The sequence below is a fragment of the Typha latifolia genome, chromosome 4, assembly GCF_019914945.1.
Source record: "Typha latifolia isolate L0001 chromosome 4, TyphaL0001v2, whole genome shotgun sequence".
Lineage (NCBI taxonomy): Eukaryota > Viridiplantae > Streptophyta > Magnoliopsida > Poales > Typhaceae > Typha > Typha latifolia.
This window is the reverse complement of record NC_133089.1, coordinates 3,867,823-3,885,869: the sequence shown is the minus strand read 5'-3', so window position 1 is coordinate 3,885,869 and position 18,047 is coordinate 3,867,823. Positions and strand designations below refer to the sequence as shown.

Here is an 18,047-nt window from a genome sequence, read left to right as displayed (position 1 = left end):
AGAAAAAGAAGAAGAAGAAGAAAGAGTGATGTTTAATGTGCTATTAATTTATAAATAAGAAAGAGTTATGCACTAAGCAAACACCGATTTGTAATACAATTACGGTAATACTACTTGATATTGTCAGCAGTCGGCATCATTGGAATAGATTGTTTGAAGAAGTTCCCTTATGCTAATCATCTTTGAAAAGATGATTGCCTCAGGGGTAAGGTGCATAGGAATCATTTGACTTGGAGAAGATATGTACAAAAGTTTTGGAGGTTTTACCTAATTTTGCATCAACAAAACCTGCATACCCTTTTCCAATTGTTACTATTAATCCTATTAGGAAGATAATGACTAGAAAGACATTAAGAATGCACTCTTTTCTGAAACACATCTCTTTTCTCTGCTAATGACCATTCAGTATAAGAGATTAAATTCAAATTAGATTTGAATTTGTCTTATCTAATTCAAAATGATAAGAGAGTACTATTTTAGACCTCTATCTTTAATCTATAAATCACTTTTGTCTCTTGATATACTTACAAACAAACCGAATTCCTATTTTTTTTTTAATCTAAAAGATAGGATATAAAATCAGTTGAGTTCAATTTAAATAGGTTCATCTTGGAAAGATGCCTACCTAGCCTCCATTTTCTCGAAATGATCTCCAAAATAACAATATTTCTTCAGTGGCTCTCTCTAACAGGTTTAGGAGTAATTACTATACAATTTCCTTTATACCCTAAGTTCATCAACGATTAGATTTGTATTCGTAGTAAACACCCACATGGAAAAGAAGTTCCGGAGGAAGAGCTCGTAACCAGTTTTCTAACTACTCATCTTTGGAGAATACTGAGATGATTAAGCTGATGATTGAAGGTACAATATGCTTAGTAGAAGATCTGGAAACTGATTGATTTCTTAATAGAAACTAATGCCTAATCGAACTAGTAATATTTTAACATGACTGCTTACATTGATTGACTCAGTGCTTCCAGCATAAAGGGAAGTACTTCAAGAGATAGTATGATGCTCCTATGCTTCTCATGTACTGTATTCATGGTGTTGTACTTTCTTGTTACAATGCCTCACAGAGGGAAGGGCTACCTGGGCTACCTTTTGAGATAGCTTTTTACGCCATTCCTAAGATATCAAGCTACCTGCATGGCTTCTTCGCGTTTGATGTCAAAGACTTTGTTCAGGACTTCCTCCACAACCTGCATAAGCAGCACAGATTTGTTGATAGATTGTGTTATAGTTTCCCAGTTAAAGGAAGGTGATGTACCAAGTAAACATAAACATTACAACATCAAATGATTATAAGCTTATATGCTGCTTTATTTGTAAGCTAAATGATGACAGTAAATTGAGAAATCTTTATGCAACACTTAACTGGAATGCATTATAAAGACATATTTATGACTTCCATCTACCATGTGATATTTCAATCGCAATCAAAATTGCTAGTCGACACATATGCAGGAAGAAATGATTACTGATAGAGCTTATCTTTGTCAGCAGTTATTTTCCATCAACTGACTCTAAAGTCTCCAAGTTGGAGGCTACAACTTCAAATAGTTTCAGTATGCGGAGAACCAACCCAAGCTTATAACACATCTGTAGGAAAACAGCAGTTCCTCCAGATGTATACCACTTTGAATATTGGAATATTTTGTGACTACAAGTTTTCACCATAACTACCCAACTCAAACAGAACAGCAAAGGGTTACATGCAACACTAGTTAAAAGGCAAATGCAACTAATACAATAAAAGAAACAACTCAACCTACAAGATGACTAAGCAACTTCAACAGGATTTAAATTTGAACAGGAACAATCACAAAATCGGTGGAAAATCTTTAAAATTCCATTTAGTGATAAGAACAACTATTGTGTTCGAATATATATATATATATATATATTTCATAATTTACCTTATCAGGAGTAGAAGCACCTGAAGTTATTCCAATTGTGACAGGACCTGGCGGTAACCAGTTTTCTTTCTCAACAAGCTCCCCATGCTGACAAATGAAAAGAAAAGTTTAATCTATGAGGGGACAAAGAGCTGATGCTTCACGTTTATAAAATATTCAAAACTTACATTTAGCTTGTAACTTATTCTGTTCCCTGGTCCAATTCTCTGCTCACTGTCGATCCAATATGATGGGATTCCACTGAGTTCTGCAATCTCTTGTAAGTGTGAGGTATTACTGGAGTTCCATCCACCAACAACCAGTATGAGATCAACCTTCTCTTTCACCAGTTTGAACATTGCATCTTGTCTTTCCTGCAAGAATGCATGTGACATTGTAAAGTAAAAGCACATAACATATAATCCATCAAGCATGGTCCTTACTAAAACTATACTGTCAGCATGCCAGCAAAATAGTTCTGACAGAGCTACTTGTGGAGACAAAAGTTTATCCCTTAAAAGGCTTTAATATACCTAATTATATGGACCAAGAAAGCACAGCAAAAAGGTCCAAGAACTTTCTCAATCCAACATTTTAAGAGAACAAAATGGATTATGATAGAATGCAATTTTTGAAAGTCTAATAAAATATCAAGTGCATAACATAAATCGTTCAACTTACAACTATCTCTACTGCAGTCCAAAATCACATCTCATCCTTTATTTTAAGAATAGATAGATACCTAATGGATGCATTAGTCATGAACAAAAGAGCATAAAAACTGTGAAGAATCCAACTATTAGGTCAAAAGGAATGAAAATTGAAAAATATGCACCCAATATGATCTAGGAAATCAGCAGTTAAAGCTATAGGATTGTCAGATTTAAAACAATTCACCTGAGTAGCATCACAGATCGTATTGAAGCTGAGAAAGTGCTCATTGATATTCTCAACACCATACTTACGCATCATAGTCTTCTCAACCAATTTCCCTGATATTTAAAGAAATGTTGACATGGGACTACATCAAGTAAGGTATTGAATAGAAGAAGTAACAGCACCAAAAGAACAGAACTTACCGATTTCTTCAGTTTCACCTTTGAGCATTGTAGTTTGATTTGCAATGCCTACTTTCTCCAAGTCGATATCTGGATCAAATCCCGAAGAAACAGCACATTTGAATTTCTGCAATGGTGCATATGATTTCTCACACCAATCATTTCTCTCTAGCATATTTAAAAAAATGGCAACCCCATACCTCAAGGAACTTCTCTTTTGTTGAACTAGATCCATCAAGTTTACCTCCGAGGATATAATCACATACATACATTGCCTATCCCATAAATGTGTAACAGTTATTATTATTCTTACAATACAAAGTAAAACTTGAACATAGAATTCCAAAAGATAACTGGAACACAAATGCAGCTACAGTGTACCTCTGCCATGTTCTTAATAATGATATACTTTCCAGCAAAAGAGGCAGTGGCAATAGTCTCTTCATGAGCATATTTACCATGAATTATTGAACTATAGTCACCCTTCTTGTGCTTCTCGACAGTGTTCCATACCTTAAAGAAGTATAAGATCAAGTTAGCTAATATGTGAAAGATATTGAATGAAAAAATACACTAATGTACCTTTGACACCCACGGACAAGTTGTATCAACTATTTGTACTTTTTTCTCACTCAGAGTGTACATCTCATCAACAGAAGCTCCAAATGCAGGTAAAATCACAACATCACCCTTATCAACAAGATCAAATTGTTTTACACCTTTTTCAATTGGAATGTCCTTTACTTCCATCTCCTCCAATCTCTGCATTTCGAAATATATATGAAATAAGCTGTGTAATGAAGTGGACAGGTATAGGACACAATACACCATTTAGATTGTTAAGCATTTCCTAAATCTGCAAACAGTTTCATAGTTCAGAAGGAAAATGAACCTGAAAAGTTCAGACTTGTGATAGCTATGGAAAGGTGGGATAGGTACAATACACAATATCCTTTGAGTAAATAACATCATAACCAATTATGCGATTAAGAAAATTTCAGTTCCCAATCAACAGAGGTGTAAACCAACAACCCACAGTCCTCTTCCATTAGAGGATTCCAATTTTAAATCATAAGAAGTGTCCCCATAATTTCTGATGATAATACTTGTTTTAGCTTCTTCCATTTATAAATGATCTCTACAAAAGCAGAAGTTGTTCTAATAAAAGGAAAAGTAAAGCAGTCACATAGCAAATTCAGATTTAGTTTTACAAGAAAAGTATAGGTATGTTATAATTACTTCCCTTCAACATGAAACTCGTTGATCATCATATTTATTGTCCAAGCATTCTCCCAACAACATTGGGTCAGTAAGAGAATAAATCAAAAGATGAGAGGGTTCTGAAAGAATCAATAGATTTGTATGACCCACTATGAATCCAACAAACCTCTAAATACTGGTGCCAAATTACCAATCAAGAAAAGTTAGTTAGACTATAGGGACTTGCTACAAAAGATGTCAGGCCAATTGGTTGCTATGATTATCCACCTTCTAGTTTAAGCTCGTTTATCTCAAGATAAGCAGCCAGAAAGTCTCCCAGATATGAGATAGTCTAGATGAGGGAGAAAGATGAAAATTTCTAAGTTATGAGTTTCTCTTCATCTCTAAGGCCCAATTAGCCAAAGCGAATAATGAAACTTAATCCAAAACCTATCGCTAGTTATAACTAGATAACAATTGTCAAAGTTTAATGAAAAGAGGTAGATTTATCAGAAACACAACAGTTAATGAAAATATGCATGACCGAGTATACAAGAATCAGTTGTATAACTTATACGAATCTTTTTTCCGCCAGTTCTTTCCCTACGATCTTAAATCAATTTATTCTGTTAACCATATTTGCTCCAGATATGTAGTTGTTTTTATAGCAAAAGAAGCTGACCAGAGGTCTAAGAATAGAGTTTGTAGCCCTTATGATTTAACCCACCAACAGGGACTCTAACTGAGATTACACTATGCAGCTGAAAGCTTGACGTTAGGACTTGCCAATTAGTCTCAAAGTCTTAGTTTTTATTTTTTTAACGATACTTGTTGAAAAGCGTCTTCCTACTAATTCCTGAACAAATTCGAACCCAGGTAAGAATAATTGAAAACCAAACGTTGTTATTCCAAACCTTATTAACGGTAGGATTATGGATGATCTCGTTGGTGATCCACATCCTCTCTTCAGGGAACTGCTTCCTCGCCTCATACGCTATCTGCACAGCTCGCTCCACTCCCCAGCAGAACCCGTACGCCTCCGCAAGCTTCACTGTCACCTCGCCCCACGTGTACTCGTTGCCGTTCTCCTTCAGCGTCTTGATCGCATCACCTGTAACAACCGAAAGCCTGATCCTAAGTCCCCAAATCCGCCAATTTCAGACCATAATTCTAAAGAAAAAGGCCGCAAATTTCCGATTCCTCACTGGTGTACTCGCGATTCATGAGCTCGAGGGTCTCCTTCTTGTGCCCGAATCCACGGCGGTTGTAGTTGTCGCTGCGAGTGAGATTGTGGCGGAAGGCCTTTTTGTCGAAGTCGGAATCGAGGGAGGTGGAGGCAGCGGCCGGGGCCTCTCCGCCGCCGCATCGAACGACGGCAAGAGAGCGGCGGCCAGAGCGGGAACGTGCTTCGGCATGGGGAGCGAGGAGTCCAGGGGAGAAGCGGCCCAATTGGGACGAAATCGCCATTGAAGGAGAGGGGGGAAGAAGAAAAAAAAACAGAGAGAGAGAGAGAGAAGCTTTGCGAAGAGCAGAGGAAGAGAGTGCGATAGGCTGATAGGTCTATTTATCTTTTCATTTTAAACCTCCAATTTCTTGGACCCTATTTTACCAAAGAGTTTGGGTACGTGTCTTCTCGTGATGGGTTCGGAGGCCGGCAACCGGTGAAAAGCCAATTGACGTGTTTCTGGGCCTCCAAAATTTTGAGGATGCTATAAATTGTCCCGCAAATCGTGAGAATCCCCCCTTATCACGATTATATTCTATTAGTTTCTTTTTGTAATACAAAAGAAGGCCTTTTAAGCCAATTGACGTGTGTTTCTGGCCCTCCAAATTTTTCCTCATTCCATAGTAGCTATCAAAGCATATCAAATAGGTGACATGCGGCTCGTCTTATAAGGTCTAAGTCACATGGAATTAAAAAAATTTAATAATAATAATAATAATAATAAGCACTCAAAAAACAAGTGGTAAAGAGATTTTGAGGAGTCACCACAGAGAGTGCAAGGAAAATGACTTGAGAAAGCCATTCCTAACAAGTAAATCACTAGTTTGGACCCTGCAAAGGATAGCCAACCAAGTATATAACTCTCCGTTTTGGAGGGCAAGGAGAGGACGTGTGTCTCTAAGATTTTATTTGTTTTGAGTTTAGGGATGGACCTTCTTTAAATTGGTTCAAAAATTCTTAAACTATATTAATAATTCATTTTGTTTTAAAAAAAAAAATTAAGATTAACTAATCGAATTCAAGATTTAGTCTCAATTCAAATAAGACCACGGAGACGAAGAAGTTAGATAATCTATCAAGTCATCTCGAAGTGCTTTCCTGATTCACTTAGACTAAGGTGGCACCATCAATCCTCTGAGACCACCTTAGCTTGGCATCCCTACGAAAGATGGAGGAGCGAAAGACAAGTGGAAACTGAGCTTGAAAGGAGAGAGCCCCTATCCATTGATTTGTCTAAAATCTCGTGCTCGAGGGAGGGCACTTTAAAAGGACATATGTTGAATCTCCTCATATTCTATATTTTGATAAGATAATTATAATAATATTGTATTAGAAATAAGTTGTCTATAAATATGTGACCCATTTTTAATTATGAGCATTTCAAGTTCAATGTTTGTAGCCATGTATTGCACGTGTCAGAGACCATGGACAACGTGTTATTGCGACCTCTCAAATCAATAGCCATGGTGGCACACGTGTTTACAATTTGCATGGTCTCTCAAAGCAATATGAGGACTAATTGGTGCATGAATCCAGTAATCTCTACCAATCTCAAGGTATATGGTTAAATAATTAGAGGACCGTTGCTCACGTGTTGTATGCTCGTTTTCTTTGTCTTAATAAAAACTTACCAATTTGTGTTACATTGCTTTCAATGCGATGCATGATAGTGTCGCCCGATCGATAATGTAATTTTATTATTATTATTTAGTACGTACGTATAAACTGAATCGAGCTTAGTTTGCCCTTACTTGTTACCACTTGTACTTGTGTTATTGTGTAGGCCATTGGATCTGTATGTCTAATTTCCTCTTTATTCCTAATGGGCCAATAGGACAATGCCACTCCATTGGCCCACAAGGATCTCCTCTCTAGTTGAACGCCTTGAGAGTTTTATACATCTAAAAAGAAAGAAAGAAAGAAGAGAAAGCCTTGAGAGTTTTGGGTAGACGACAGTAGATGAGTAGAAAGTTAAAGCTGCCGGTGGTCTACAGCGTGCTCAGCCAGAAGAAGCCGGGAGAAGCGACATCAGCATTTGCCTCAAAGCAACCAAAGATTCTCTAATTAATTGTTAGAGGGGGGGGGGAATGTTATATTTGATGGATATCATACGATGACAATTAATGCCACTTGTAGTAACCAGTAAATGTGCATGAGTAATTAATTTCTCACAGTCATGTCTCATCTTCTTGCTTGTTGGTACTATTTGTTTGCTGTTTCCTATTGTTATACATAAATTAATCTTGCACCTGAGAGAAAGAGACAACGTTGAGAGAAAAAATATAATATAATTTTTGGTTTTTCTCTCTTGGAGGCCAGAGAGAACACTAGTTGAAGGTAATGATAGAAGAATAAGCCTTAGAGAGGATGGAGATGAGCAAAGGAAGAGGGAGGAGATAAAAGGAAGGAGTTCTACTCTTGAGAGACAGAGAGGATGGTGAGGTATAGTTGTATAGCAGGAGGGTGCTTGGAAGCCCAGGATCCGAAGAAGGTGAGATTTGTGAAGCTAAGAGAGCAGGAAGAGTCTGATGCAGAGCTTCTTGATGCAAGAGATGTGAGAGAGGAGAGCTCAGCTTCCTCTCCATGGCATGGGAGCTCAGCTTACTTGAGAGACCACATTCTTCCAAAGAAGGAAGCAGCTGTGGAGAAGACAAAGAAGTGGCTCAAGGAGAAGAAGAAGGAGACGAAGAGGAGTAAGAGGAAGAAGAAGAGCATGTCGCTTGGGTCTTCTTGTTTCTCATTTGATCTTCTTAGTTGCCTTCTTTCTTGCATGGTGGAAGTCGATGTTGTAGAGCACATTAACTAGCTTTAAACTGATCGATATATGGGATGAGTTTGACCTGAGTGCTGCAACATTTGAACGAGGATTTTAGGAGATAATTGGATGGCTTTTTTAGTAACACTTTGATTGTTTAGCAATCTCTGGATGGAACTTGTATCAATTTAACGTGTTGCTTATCAATAAAAGGATCAACGAGTAGCATAATGCTTCCTTTTATTGGCCCAATACTTTGGCATAAGATACTTTGCTTAAGATGAACTCTACATAGCTCTCTCTTTCTCTCTCTTTCCAAGCTGAATGTTAGTAGCACTTATGCAATGGATCCCATCTAAAACCTACAGCTAAGTGTACTAGATGAGAGTAATAGCAAGATTGGTGATGTATTTTTAGAACAAGTACCATTATTTAGGTAAGAAGATGACTATGTATATCAAGATTTTATTTTGAGAAGAGTGAGAACTTAATAATATTCTAGTTGAACCAATGCTGCTGATATTTGTAAGAAACCTTGTGTCTTTGTGGTGCCGAATCTTAGATATGCGGCAAATAAAGCTAATGGGCCGGCTCATCGGATATGTATTGGGCCTATCTGCTCTTTAACAGCCCAATTAAAAACTAGCAGATTATTACGAGTCCTACATCATCCATTATTGTCTAATTTTATTGGAATTAGCTCATTTACTAGATTCTCGCTATTGTAAGAAAATTCCTGCTTGACGGATTTCAGATCAGACGACCTAAATGATATTCTTAACGGCCCACAGGTTTATGTTGGTCGGTCCGAGCACACTTTTGTCATAATTCGATAACGTGTCTTTAGTGGTTGTTCGAACCGATTTGCGCCAGGTAAAAATGTGTCGATACTTAATCTATTATTAATTATATGAACTATGATTTTTATTTTTAGAAACAAGTGTAAAAAGAAATATTTTCATATTAATTTACCGACTATTCTAAAAATTTATACTATTATATTTTAATATTTCTTAACTTTTAGATATTTTAGAAGGCCCAATAAGTCAAATTAACCACATCTGGCATTCTTAGTCTTCTGAACGAGTCAAGCCCATGGCCCAAGTTTACAGTCGATCCTCTTGTGTGGCTAAAGCTAAAGCAGCCATCTTAATTCCAAGAAACTTTACCCACCACACATACACAAAGAAAAGAGTTTTGGACAGCTCAAAGAAGCATACAAGTCGTCCTCGTTAGGTGCAAGCGCTAGTAGTGAAGCAAGGGGACCCCTTTTGCCCTCTCATAGCAACATCCAACGAACCCCTAATACCTTGCTTAAAACCTCAAACGAAACCAGCCTGGAACCACTCATCCCTTGCCAAATGGCACCTCCGGCGGTAGGCCCCTCCTGTCGCAGTACAGCTCAGTCCCCGACGACGGGGACCGATATGCATGCCGGCCGTGGCTCCGAACCGTCCACGTCGCCCCCCTTGCATTTGATTTCAAAAGTGCCATCAGCTGATCAGTAGAAAAAATGACCGTGTTCGTCCTATGATCATATGTCTATATACATATATGTAGACTTGTTTCTCTCCATCTCTCACTTTCATATCTTTGCATGTCCCTTTTTGATCCACTTTGGCACGTAGGGCTATGAAAAAGAGAGGAAGGGTGGGTATAAGATGAAACATAGGGACTATATAATAGGGGCCATTCATCAGGAGAATGTTGTTTGGTTCTTTCAGGTACTCTGTCTGACCAACTAGGGCGCGCAGTGTCTGTTGTGATCCTCAACCTTTGTCTCTTGTATGCATCCTTTGCTTTCACATATAGATAGAGATAATATATATATTCCAACTGCTTCCTGTCAAATAGTAAAAAAAGGAATTAAATAAAAAAATAAGGAATCAATCCCGTGAAGAACATGTAAGTACCACTAGGACAACATATGATAACAAAATTGTACTTAATTAACCTTCATGTATACTAGTGATTTAGTATGCTTCAGTAGTCAGAGCAGTTTTTTTTTTAATCCTTTTCATAAGTACTTGGAAAGTATAACATTTGTTTTCCTAATGTGGACTTGTAATCCTATCACACAGGGATGTATAGGATGCATGGAAGGCTTCCAAATCATCCAATGATTAGTGAGTGGCGCACTATAAATATTGGACCTGCCTTTTCTTTATATGATAGAGAAAGAGGTCAGTGGAGGAAAACACCGAACACTTTATGTAAAGAGCTACAGTAATGACCACTTAATCAATCATTTCTTACTTGATTTTAGTGCCAGTATTATGTGCTTGTTACTGTATCCTGATTGAAACCTTGGCCTATGATCTGAGGTCTTCAGCCGAAATTATTCTAAGAGCTTAAGTTGACAAAGAACAGTGGTTTTTTTTTATGCACTAACATGATTTCAATACTTAATAATCTAACTAAGGATCTGCTTGTTTGCACTACATTTAATATCACATGGTTTAGGGATTGTATACGTTTGGTTTAGATCTGCGGCACCTCATACTTGAGTGTTCCTAACCATCGTATTTATGAGTTGGATATGTGTCGACGATCGTAATAATTAATATGGGGAAATGTTGGCCCTCCAATTCTTATCAGATTAGTATTTGCCATCTTTACTCATTTCATTGCCATTTGAATTTTCTCTCTCCATTTATTAATACTTCTCATCTTATGCAAGAAAGGTGAGGGAATTTAATTTTCAACTATCCGAGGTTAGAACCATACTGAATGTTTGGTCCCCGGGGACTAAATCTGTAGCTTTCAGTCTCAACACTTCAATTTAAGTTGGTTCCAAGTCTCCATCATTTTAATCACATTGTCTAATAGGAATAACACAGTTATAATTTTGGGATAAATATGATTACTGTTCAATAGTATTCGTAGTACCTTTTGGAGATTCTAGAGTTCTTTTTGACGATATCATGATGCATGCTACAATTTTGTCGATAATTTCTTCAGCAAATCTTCTAATGATGGTCAAAACCTAATTAATAAACATTGGTTTCTGTCTTCTTAATTGGTGCATATCTTAATTTGAAATAACAAACATGAGAAAATTTCGGCAGTGATATTTGTGAGATGATCTTATCCTAATCCTAGAAGAAAAAGAAACAAGGCCACCAATCCACATCTCCCATGGAGGCTAAGATGTGACTAAAAGGACAAAGAGTGACAAACATTGAAACCAATGTTACATCTCAGAGAAATTTTCTTTTTCGCTCAACATATAATGACTTGTGAAAGCCACGGAAGTAAGACAGAAACCATATGAATCCTAAAGTCTCCTCTAAATAGCTTTTTTAAGATAATTAAAATAAGCCATCGATTTACCTGCACACAGGTGGAGATCTTTTCTATTCAGATTTGGTGGATCCCTAGAAGAATATATTAATTCCTCCCTTTAGAATAATAATATGAAAGGCCTTGTCTAAAACCACAAGTCATTCATGTGATATGATTGGCACCTTTGAAATGTAGACAAGTCCCCGAGATAAATTATTCTAATCGATTGGAAAGCATTAAAATATAACAAAGCTGGCATAAGGGTCATCCTCAAGCTTTCTCTATCAATGGGAGAGGAGCTTGAACCAAGGAGGCAAAGGTTTGGTGAGAAGGATAGTCACGAGCCTTGGAGACTAAGTAAAATATTGGTGTAAGTTGCATATATTTTTATTCGTATTAGGTAGCATGGAGGGAGATTATATGATAGTTTATTCACATTAAGACTAGTAATTGGAATAGGACATGGTGTTGTTTCTATTCTAAGTTACAGAAAGAAATGGGTAGATAGATTGGTCCCATCCTCAACTTTTCAGATAGCAGCGGTGGTAATATATAGGAAGTAGTATATATGGATTTGTCTAGTTTCTAGATTGTCTACCCCACAAAAGGCTGAGGGCTCTGGTGATCACTACAAACAAAGGGTTGCAATGGAACCCAATAATTAAAGGATGATTGATTGATTTCTGAAACTGTAGGACTTGATCCAGAGAATGTCTGCATATAGAGTTTGAGAGTTTTGTTTGTATATTTCATTAGCTGGATGTAAAGCAGATACTTCCATCCAGTACTATTCCTGGGGAGTTGCCTGATTGGGTTTTTCTGTTGGTATTACTCATTCCTTATCCAAACTTCATCCAAGCGCTTAATTTAATTCTTTAAGCAATCTAACATCCGTCGTAAATTATATTCAAATTGAATTCAAATTATTTTTCAGAATCCATGTTTGGTTTAATTCTAGTTGTGTTATGTCTAGTATTATTTTAAAATTGTAGTTTTATCTCTTAAAGTTGTTTTGGATTAGAGTTTTTTTTTTTCAGAGTTTGTTTCATATTGATAAATATAGAGAGAAATTATAAATATGTATTAGAGTTTTATATTTATATATATAATATAATTTTATTTAGCAAAATTTTTTTTCACATATTATGAGAGATTTGAGATGAGATGCCTTGACTTAGAGAGATTCTAAATGTGAATTTTTGTGAGACGCTAATCTCTTGAATTGGTGAGATATCATCCATTTAATTTATTCTAAGAATTATTCAACAATCCCCTTTCTAGTGCGCTAATTCTATAATAGGGTTTCAATGTCCCACATAATGTAACACATTTTCACCGGTTAGGGGGCCTAGGGCACACAAAAGTTCAAACCTAGAATTAACGGATGGCGCATATTTCGCTAAAACTAAGGTTCGAAAAATTAAGAAATTAAAAAGAGAGAAGATTTTCTAGTCTAGAAGAAAGATCTCATAGATCGAAGCCCTAAAAATTGAAATAAAAAATCGGAGCAAGATTGACGATGGATTAACAGATTTTGGCAATGAAAGTTAGGGTTTTGAAAACGAATAAAAAGAGAGGAAAAAAAACAACTCTTTCCGACTAAAAGTCCAGATCATAACTGAAGAGACATGCGGTTATAATTAATAGCAGCACAGGTATATTTCAATCACATCCCCTATGGTGTTGCCACTTGATGATGTTTTTGTTTTTGTTTTTGTTTTTCTTTATTATTACTATTAGTATATGTGTTTAAATTTGAAGGGCAAATTATATAAAGAAAGCATCCAAAGAGCTTGCTTTTGCCCTACCCTACACTGAATGTGATATGAAGACAAGCAGACTCGCGTCTGTTAAAGGCTGACATAAAATTCCATTGGAATAATATTATGACGAGGAAACCAACAGCCATGTATAGGATCTCCTGAAGCATGAGAAGGATGTGACATTGGAGCACTTCAATGTACACCCAGTGTACTACCAATTCCCCTTCTCATACTCCATTAACTTTAGTTGCCTCTCTCTCTCTCTCTCTCTCTCTCTCTCTCTCTCACTCTCTCACTTCCATGCATTCACTGATCACTTTCATATGCATGGGTCAAATACGAGTAAGTTTCAGACATGCTTCAGTAACAAAGAACCATCCATCACAACAACTTTACATCATGGCATTTCATTAGCCATCAAGTATCTTCAAACAACTCTCAACTATTTGACATTGTTAGTCTATTATCAATCAATTTTCAGTTTCCTATCACTTTAGACTCATCCACTCTATTAAATCATTTCAATAAGGGCATTTGTGTCGTTAGAAAAAAAAAGGCTGCTGCTCTCTGAACGTAATAATTCTTACTTTATAAATATTATTTCCTGAAAAATAATGCAAAAAGGCCATGACCTATGAGCTAGCTGTTTGGGGATGATGTTCCTAATGATGCTACAACAACATATTTTTCATATTTTTTAAGGATAATTTTTTCTACTAATGGATTCCTTTATATAGAGTCTTTATATACTAATCTAAGCTAATATATTAAACTCTAACATCCATTTAAGTAAATTGAATGTCAAAACACAGTTTTCTCCATTATTTTACTAATCACAAATGAATGGTTTTTCAATTTGGCATATTCCCTATAATCGGTGCATATTATGTTATAATAGAATACATATAATTTACGTATTCGAAACATAATAGATTCTATTATAAATTTAAAAAAAAAACTCTACTTTTACTGTAATTCAGTGAAAAAATTAAATTGATATCCAATTGCTAGTAATGCTTATTTAAAACTATAGTTATTTTCATCTATATATATATATCATAGAATATATCCAACCAAACAGGCCCTAGTGTTTTCAGGTATGAATGAAAAGTTCACATGGAATTGCTTGACTTGGAGACAGAAGGAATAAATAAAGAAGGAAAGCTTTGTAGCATTAGTGTCAGTGGCAGCAGCAGTAGCAAATCCAAAACCCAAGTAAACAGGGAATCTAAAAGCATACATAGTTTTCCCCCTTTGCCATTATAATTAGGGCACTGTTTGTTTGTTTAAGGCCAGGCCCCCCCTCTCCTCTCCTCTCCTCTCCTCTCCTCTCCTATCATTGGGATTCCTCCTTAGGAGTACGGCTCCTTTTCTTTTCTTTTTTGTCCCCTCTTTCAATCTTTTATAACTATCCAAAAAAAAAAAAAAAAAAAATATATATATATATATATATATAAATAAACCATAAACCATAAACCCAAAGGTAGTTATATAACCCCACCACCAATTGATCAAAATTTTGAATTGGAGTACGGCAAACAGTTCCCAACTCTCGTGTTGGAAGTTGTTCCTTTCCCTAATATTAATTAGGGACTATGGTTTGGTTCATTCTCTCGACAACTTATCCAGACAAGGCCCAGACTACTTCGCATGATATTGTCCAATCTTCATATGATTATATCTTATTTTATTTTTTTCGCAAGGGCTTAGAGGATCCACTTGCAAGATTTTGACGCCCTACCAAATGAAAGGAGTATCCAAAAGCTATTCTGGTATTCTTCCACTATGGATTTATTGAGTATTGTTGGGATTACAATAAACCACCAAACCTACCTAAAATGTGGTGGGGAATGGATTTCTTCGTTAACTATGTTTAGTTGGGTAGTTGTATGTAGATAATCTCCATTAATTGGTACTAAGCGTTTGGATTTGGTATAACAGAGATGTCCTCTCGAACAATATAGGAGAAAAAAAAAAGGGTTGGAAGAGATGAACGTCAAAATAGTCAGAAGGATGGCACGTCGCAGTCTAGACTTAAAAGACTTTTCATGAATTGTCACCCTATACTGTTCTTACGATTATTTTATTATATATATATATATATATATATTTTACCCTCAATTAATGATACTGTACATCTTCTAAACTATCTAGTTAAATATCTTTTGTGTTAAAAAATTTAACTAATTAATTAGATGGATCTACGTATATATATGCACTAGTAATTTTACTTGGTACTAAATCTAATAGGAAGGAACTAAAGATTGGACTGTTCATGAACTCAAACAATAGGATTAAAGGACAACTTTTTCTTTTCTTTTCTTTTCATTTTTAATTTTTCCTAAGAAGGGGTGAATAGGATTAAAGGACAACTTTTTCTTTTCTTTTCTTTTCATTTTTAATTTTTCCTAAGAAGGGGTGGCCCTCTTTGAGGGCATCCAAAACTTTATAGGTGACCACTGGAAGTGTGCCAAAGATGGGCTTGGAAGGTCTTGTAAAGGGATAAAAGGCAGTTGCAATGAGAACGACTCATTGGTCCTCCAATTAGATTGTGACATGGCGCTTCCATCTCATTATGGATTCCCTTCAACAACAAAAAAAAAAAAAGTCCTCCGAATTGTCCCTCTTGTTGTAAAAGCATGACCAAGATTCCATGCGGACGTCGATCTAGACATGTCTAACACATCAATCACGCGCATTTGACGATTCTGATTATATCCCTTATCTTTCTTTTTTTGATCTTTTTTATAAATGTGCATCGACGTTAGGCAACGCATCTCAACCAAGAATTTTATGACTCATTGTCGAATCTTTTTAAATGCAGTTGATGAGTAAGAGGTGTAATCAAGCTGGCTTAGGATCGATTTGGAATTAATTATGAGACTACATTTTAATTCAGGCTGAACTCAATTTATTTTGAATCGACCCTAATTTTAGTTTCGGTTATGCTTGAGCTTCGGATGTGCCCAATTCAAGCTTATTTCAATTCCGATTTAATTCAAGCTAGAACCTTAAACAAGATCAATTCTCAAGCCTTATTCAAGTCGGTTGGATCAAACTTGATTAACAATTAAATTAAAGCTAATATTATAGTAAGTTAAGATGGATATGCACATTAGGTCTTGATCTAATAGTAAGAAATTATTAATAATATAATTAATACTCTCTCTCTCTCTATCTCTCTCTCTCTCTCTATATATATATATATATTTGAGCTTGTGATTAAGGTTGGCTCGAAATTAATTCCCAAGTCAAATCTCTTCTTTATCTTTTAGGCCTACCTTATTTCATTTTGAGCAGAGCTTAAACTGCTCAATTATTTTGACATCCCTATCATTGAGTATGATATCATGCATACTAGATTTGCAACCATTTATGTAACTTAATTAATTCTTTTTTACTATCAGTATTAGTGGTGGATCAAACCCGTGTCTACTTAATCACTTAAAGCACTAATACTGTTAACAGTTTATGTGTGGAAAACGACTATCGCCCTTTGAATTAACACACTAATATGATAAGTATTTTATTTGTGACAAAATTATCTTCTTTCAAATTCAAAGGCAGGATTTTCTTCACAAACAATCATAACAACTGTTGTTAATCGTTTTATTATCGAGTTGATGATATAAGACTTGGAACTAGTAAAAATATATATTTTCTTTTGATATTAAATTTTAGAGCGAATGATATGGATGCATTTTGATCAGTAAAAAAAAATTAAAAATAATAAAAAACTCCAAAATTATCTCACCACGTCCAAAAGACCAACTCATTAGAAATTCTCCAACAGAGTACAAATTCGTTAACTTTTATCCGAGCACCGCTGGTCCTCACCCCAGCTCGTGACCCCAAATAATTGGTTCCGGGTGCTTCCAACCCAGCTAACCAGGATGTGCCACGTCGCTCTGCCGCACTGTTGCCTGTTGCTCGCTCAGGTTGTGTGGTGGCCTGACCCCACGCCAACGCCGTTTCTCTTGTAGCTTCTTTAACAACTAACCAGGGATGATGCTTAAATAAGAAGATCTATTATTTTTAAAATAGATTATAGTTTATAATTAGTCCTAGTAATTATAATAATTATTATTATTCTGCAATAATAATGAAAATAATTGCCCCAATTTGTTTCTTGTAGCGTTGCAATTAAGGGAAAGCAGCGGTAACGGGTGAGGTGGTCCAGCTCGGCGGAGGAGGTGAAGGGGCAGCAAATTGCACAGGGAGAGATGGGACCGAAGCGGGACCCGCGGTTCCCGTAAGGAGGCGGCAAGTAGCATCGCGCCTCGGGAATCGTGGGTCCCACGGCCAACCCCGTCGTTTTCCCGGTGGAGATATCAAACTCAACCCTCCGTAACGCCTTCGTCACGGGATCGATATATGGCAGCCGTTAAACTTATCAGAGTAATTACACCCCGCATGATGATCAAGTATCAACTTAAAAGAGATTTTAATAATAATAATAATAATAATAATTGACAACCTTTCTGCTTTTATTGTCTTAAGAAAAAAAAATATTAATATACTTTGATTATTCTAGCCTTTTTCCTTTTCAAATATAAATAAAATAATAATTAGAGAGCAAGAGATATAATTAATTAGCTAAAAGTCACCTCCTCCGGAAAGAAACGTACTCTAATTCTCTATTAGTAAAGAAATACTTTTGGGGGTGAGAATGAGATAGAAGAAAACGTGGCACAAAGTAGTGGGACCAGACCACCCGAGGCCAAATTTGGAAACTCATTGTTCCACAGCCCCACGCGTTACGGTGCCGATTCAACCCGGACCGAGTTACCCAATCGGATTCTTTTTTTGCTACTAAGAGTAAGCACTAATTATTAAGCCACCAAGAAAACTTTATTTCAAAGT

At 36.2% G+C, this 18,047-nt stretch overlaps 1 protein-coding gene across 1 annotated transcript; it reads right to left on the bottom strand.

Annotated features, from left to right (window-relative positions):
• Nucleotides 1–826: 826 nt before the first annotated feature.
• On the bottom strand, nucleotides 827–5,735 carry LOC140786359 (4-hydroxy-3-methylbut-2-enyl diphosphate reductase, chloroplastic-like). Its single transcript, XM_073134726.1, has 10 exons — nucleotides 5,362–5,735; nucleotides 5,071–5,267; nucleotides 3,539–3,718; nucleotides 3,338–3,469; nucleotides 3,157–3,231; nucleotides 2,978–3,083; nucleotides 2,796–2,890; nucleotides 2,087–2,272; nucleotides 1,920–2,006; nucleotides 827–1,202 (listed from the first exon to the last, which is right to left on the bottom strand). Exons 1-10 carry the CDS (start codon nucleotides 5,621–5,623, stop codon nucleotides 1,137–1,139), a joined length of 1,386 nt encoding a protein of 461 aa, XP_072990827.1. The 5' UTR covers nucleotides 5,624–5,735; the 3' UTR covers nucleotides 827–1,136.
• Nucleotides 5,736–18,047: the final 12,312 nt, after the last annotated feature.

Bases quoted from the DNA above. Each gene is read 5' to 3' on its own strand.
- LOC140786359 (XM_073134726.1), bottom strand. From the start codon at position 5,623: ATGGCGATTTCGTCCCAATTGGGCCGCTTCTCCCCTGGACTCCTCGCT. The intron at 5,268-5,361 runs GTGAGGAATCGG...CGGTTGTTACAG, and splicing joins CATGAATCGCGAGTACACCA to GTGATGCGATCAAGACGCTG. The intron at 3,719-5,070 runs GTTTGGAATAAC...TTCGAAATGCAG, and splicing joins ATAATCCTACCGTTAATAAG to AGATTGGAGGAGATGGAAGT.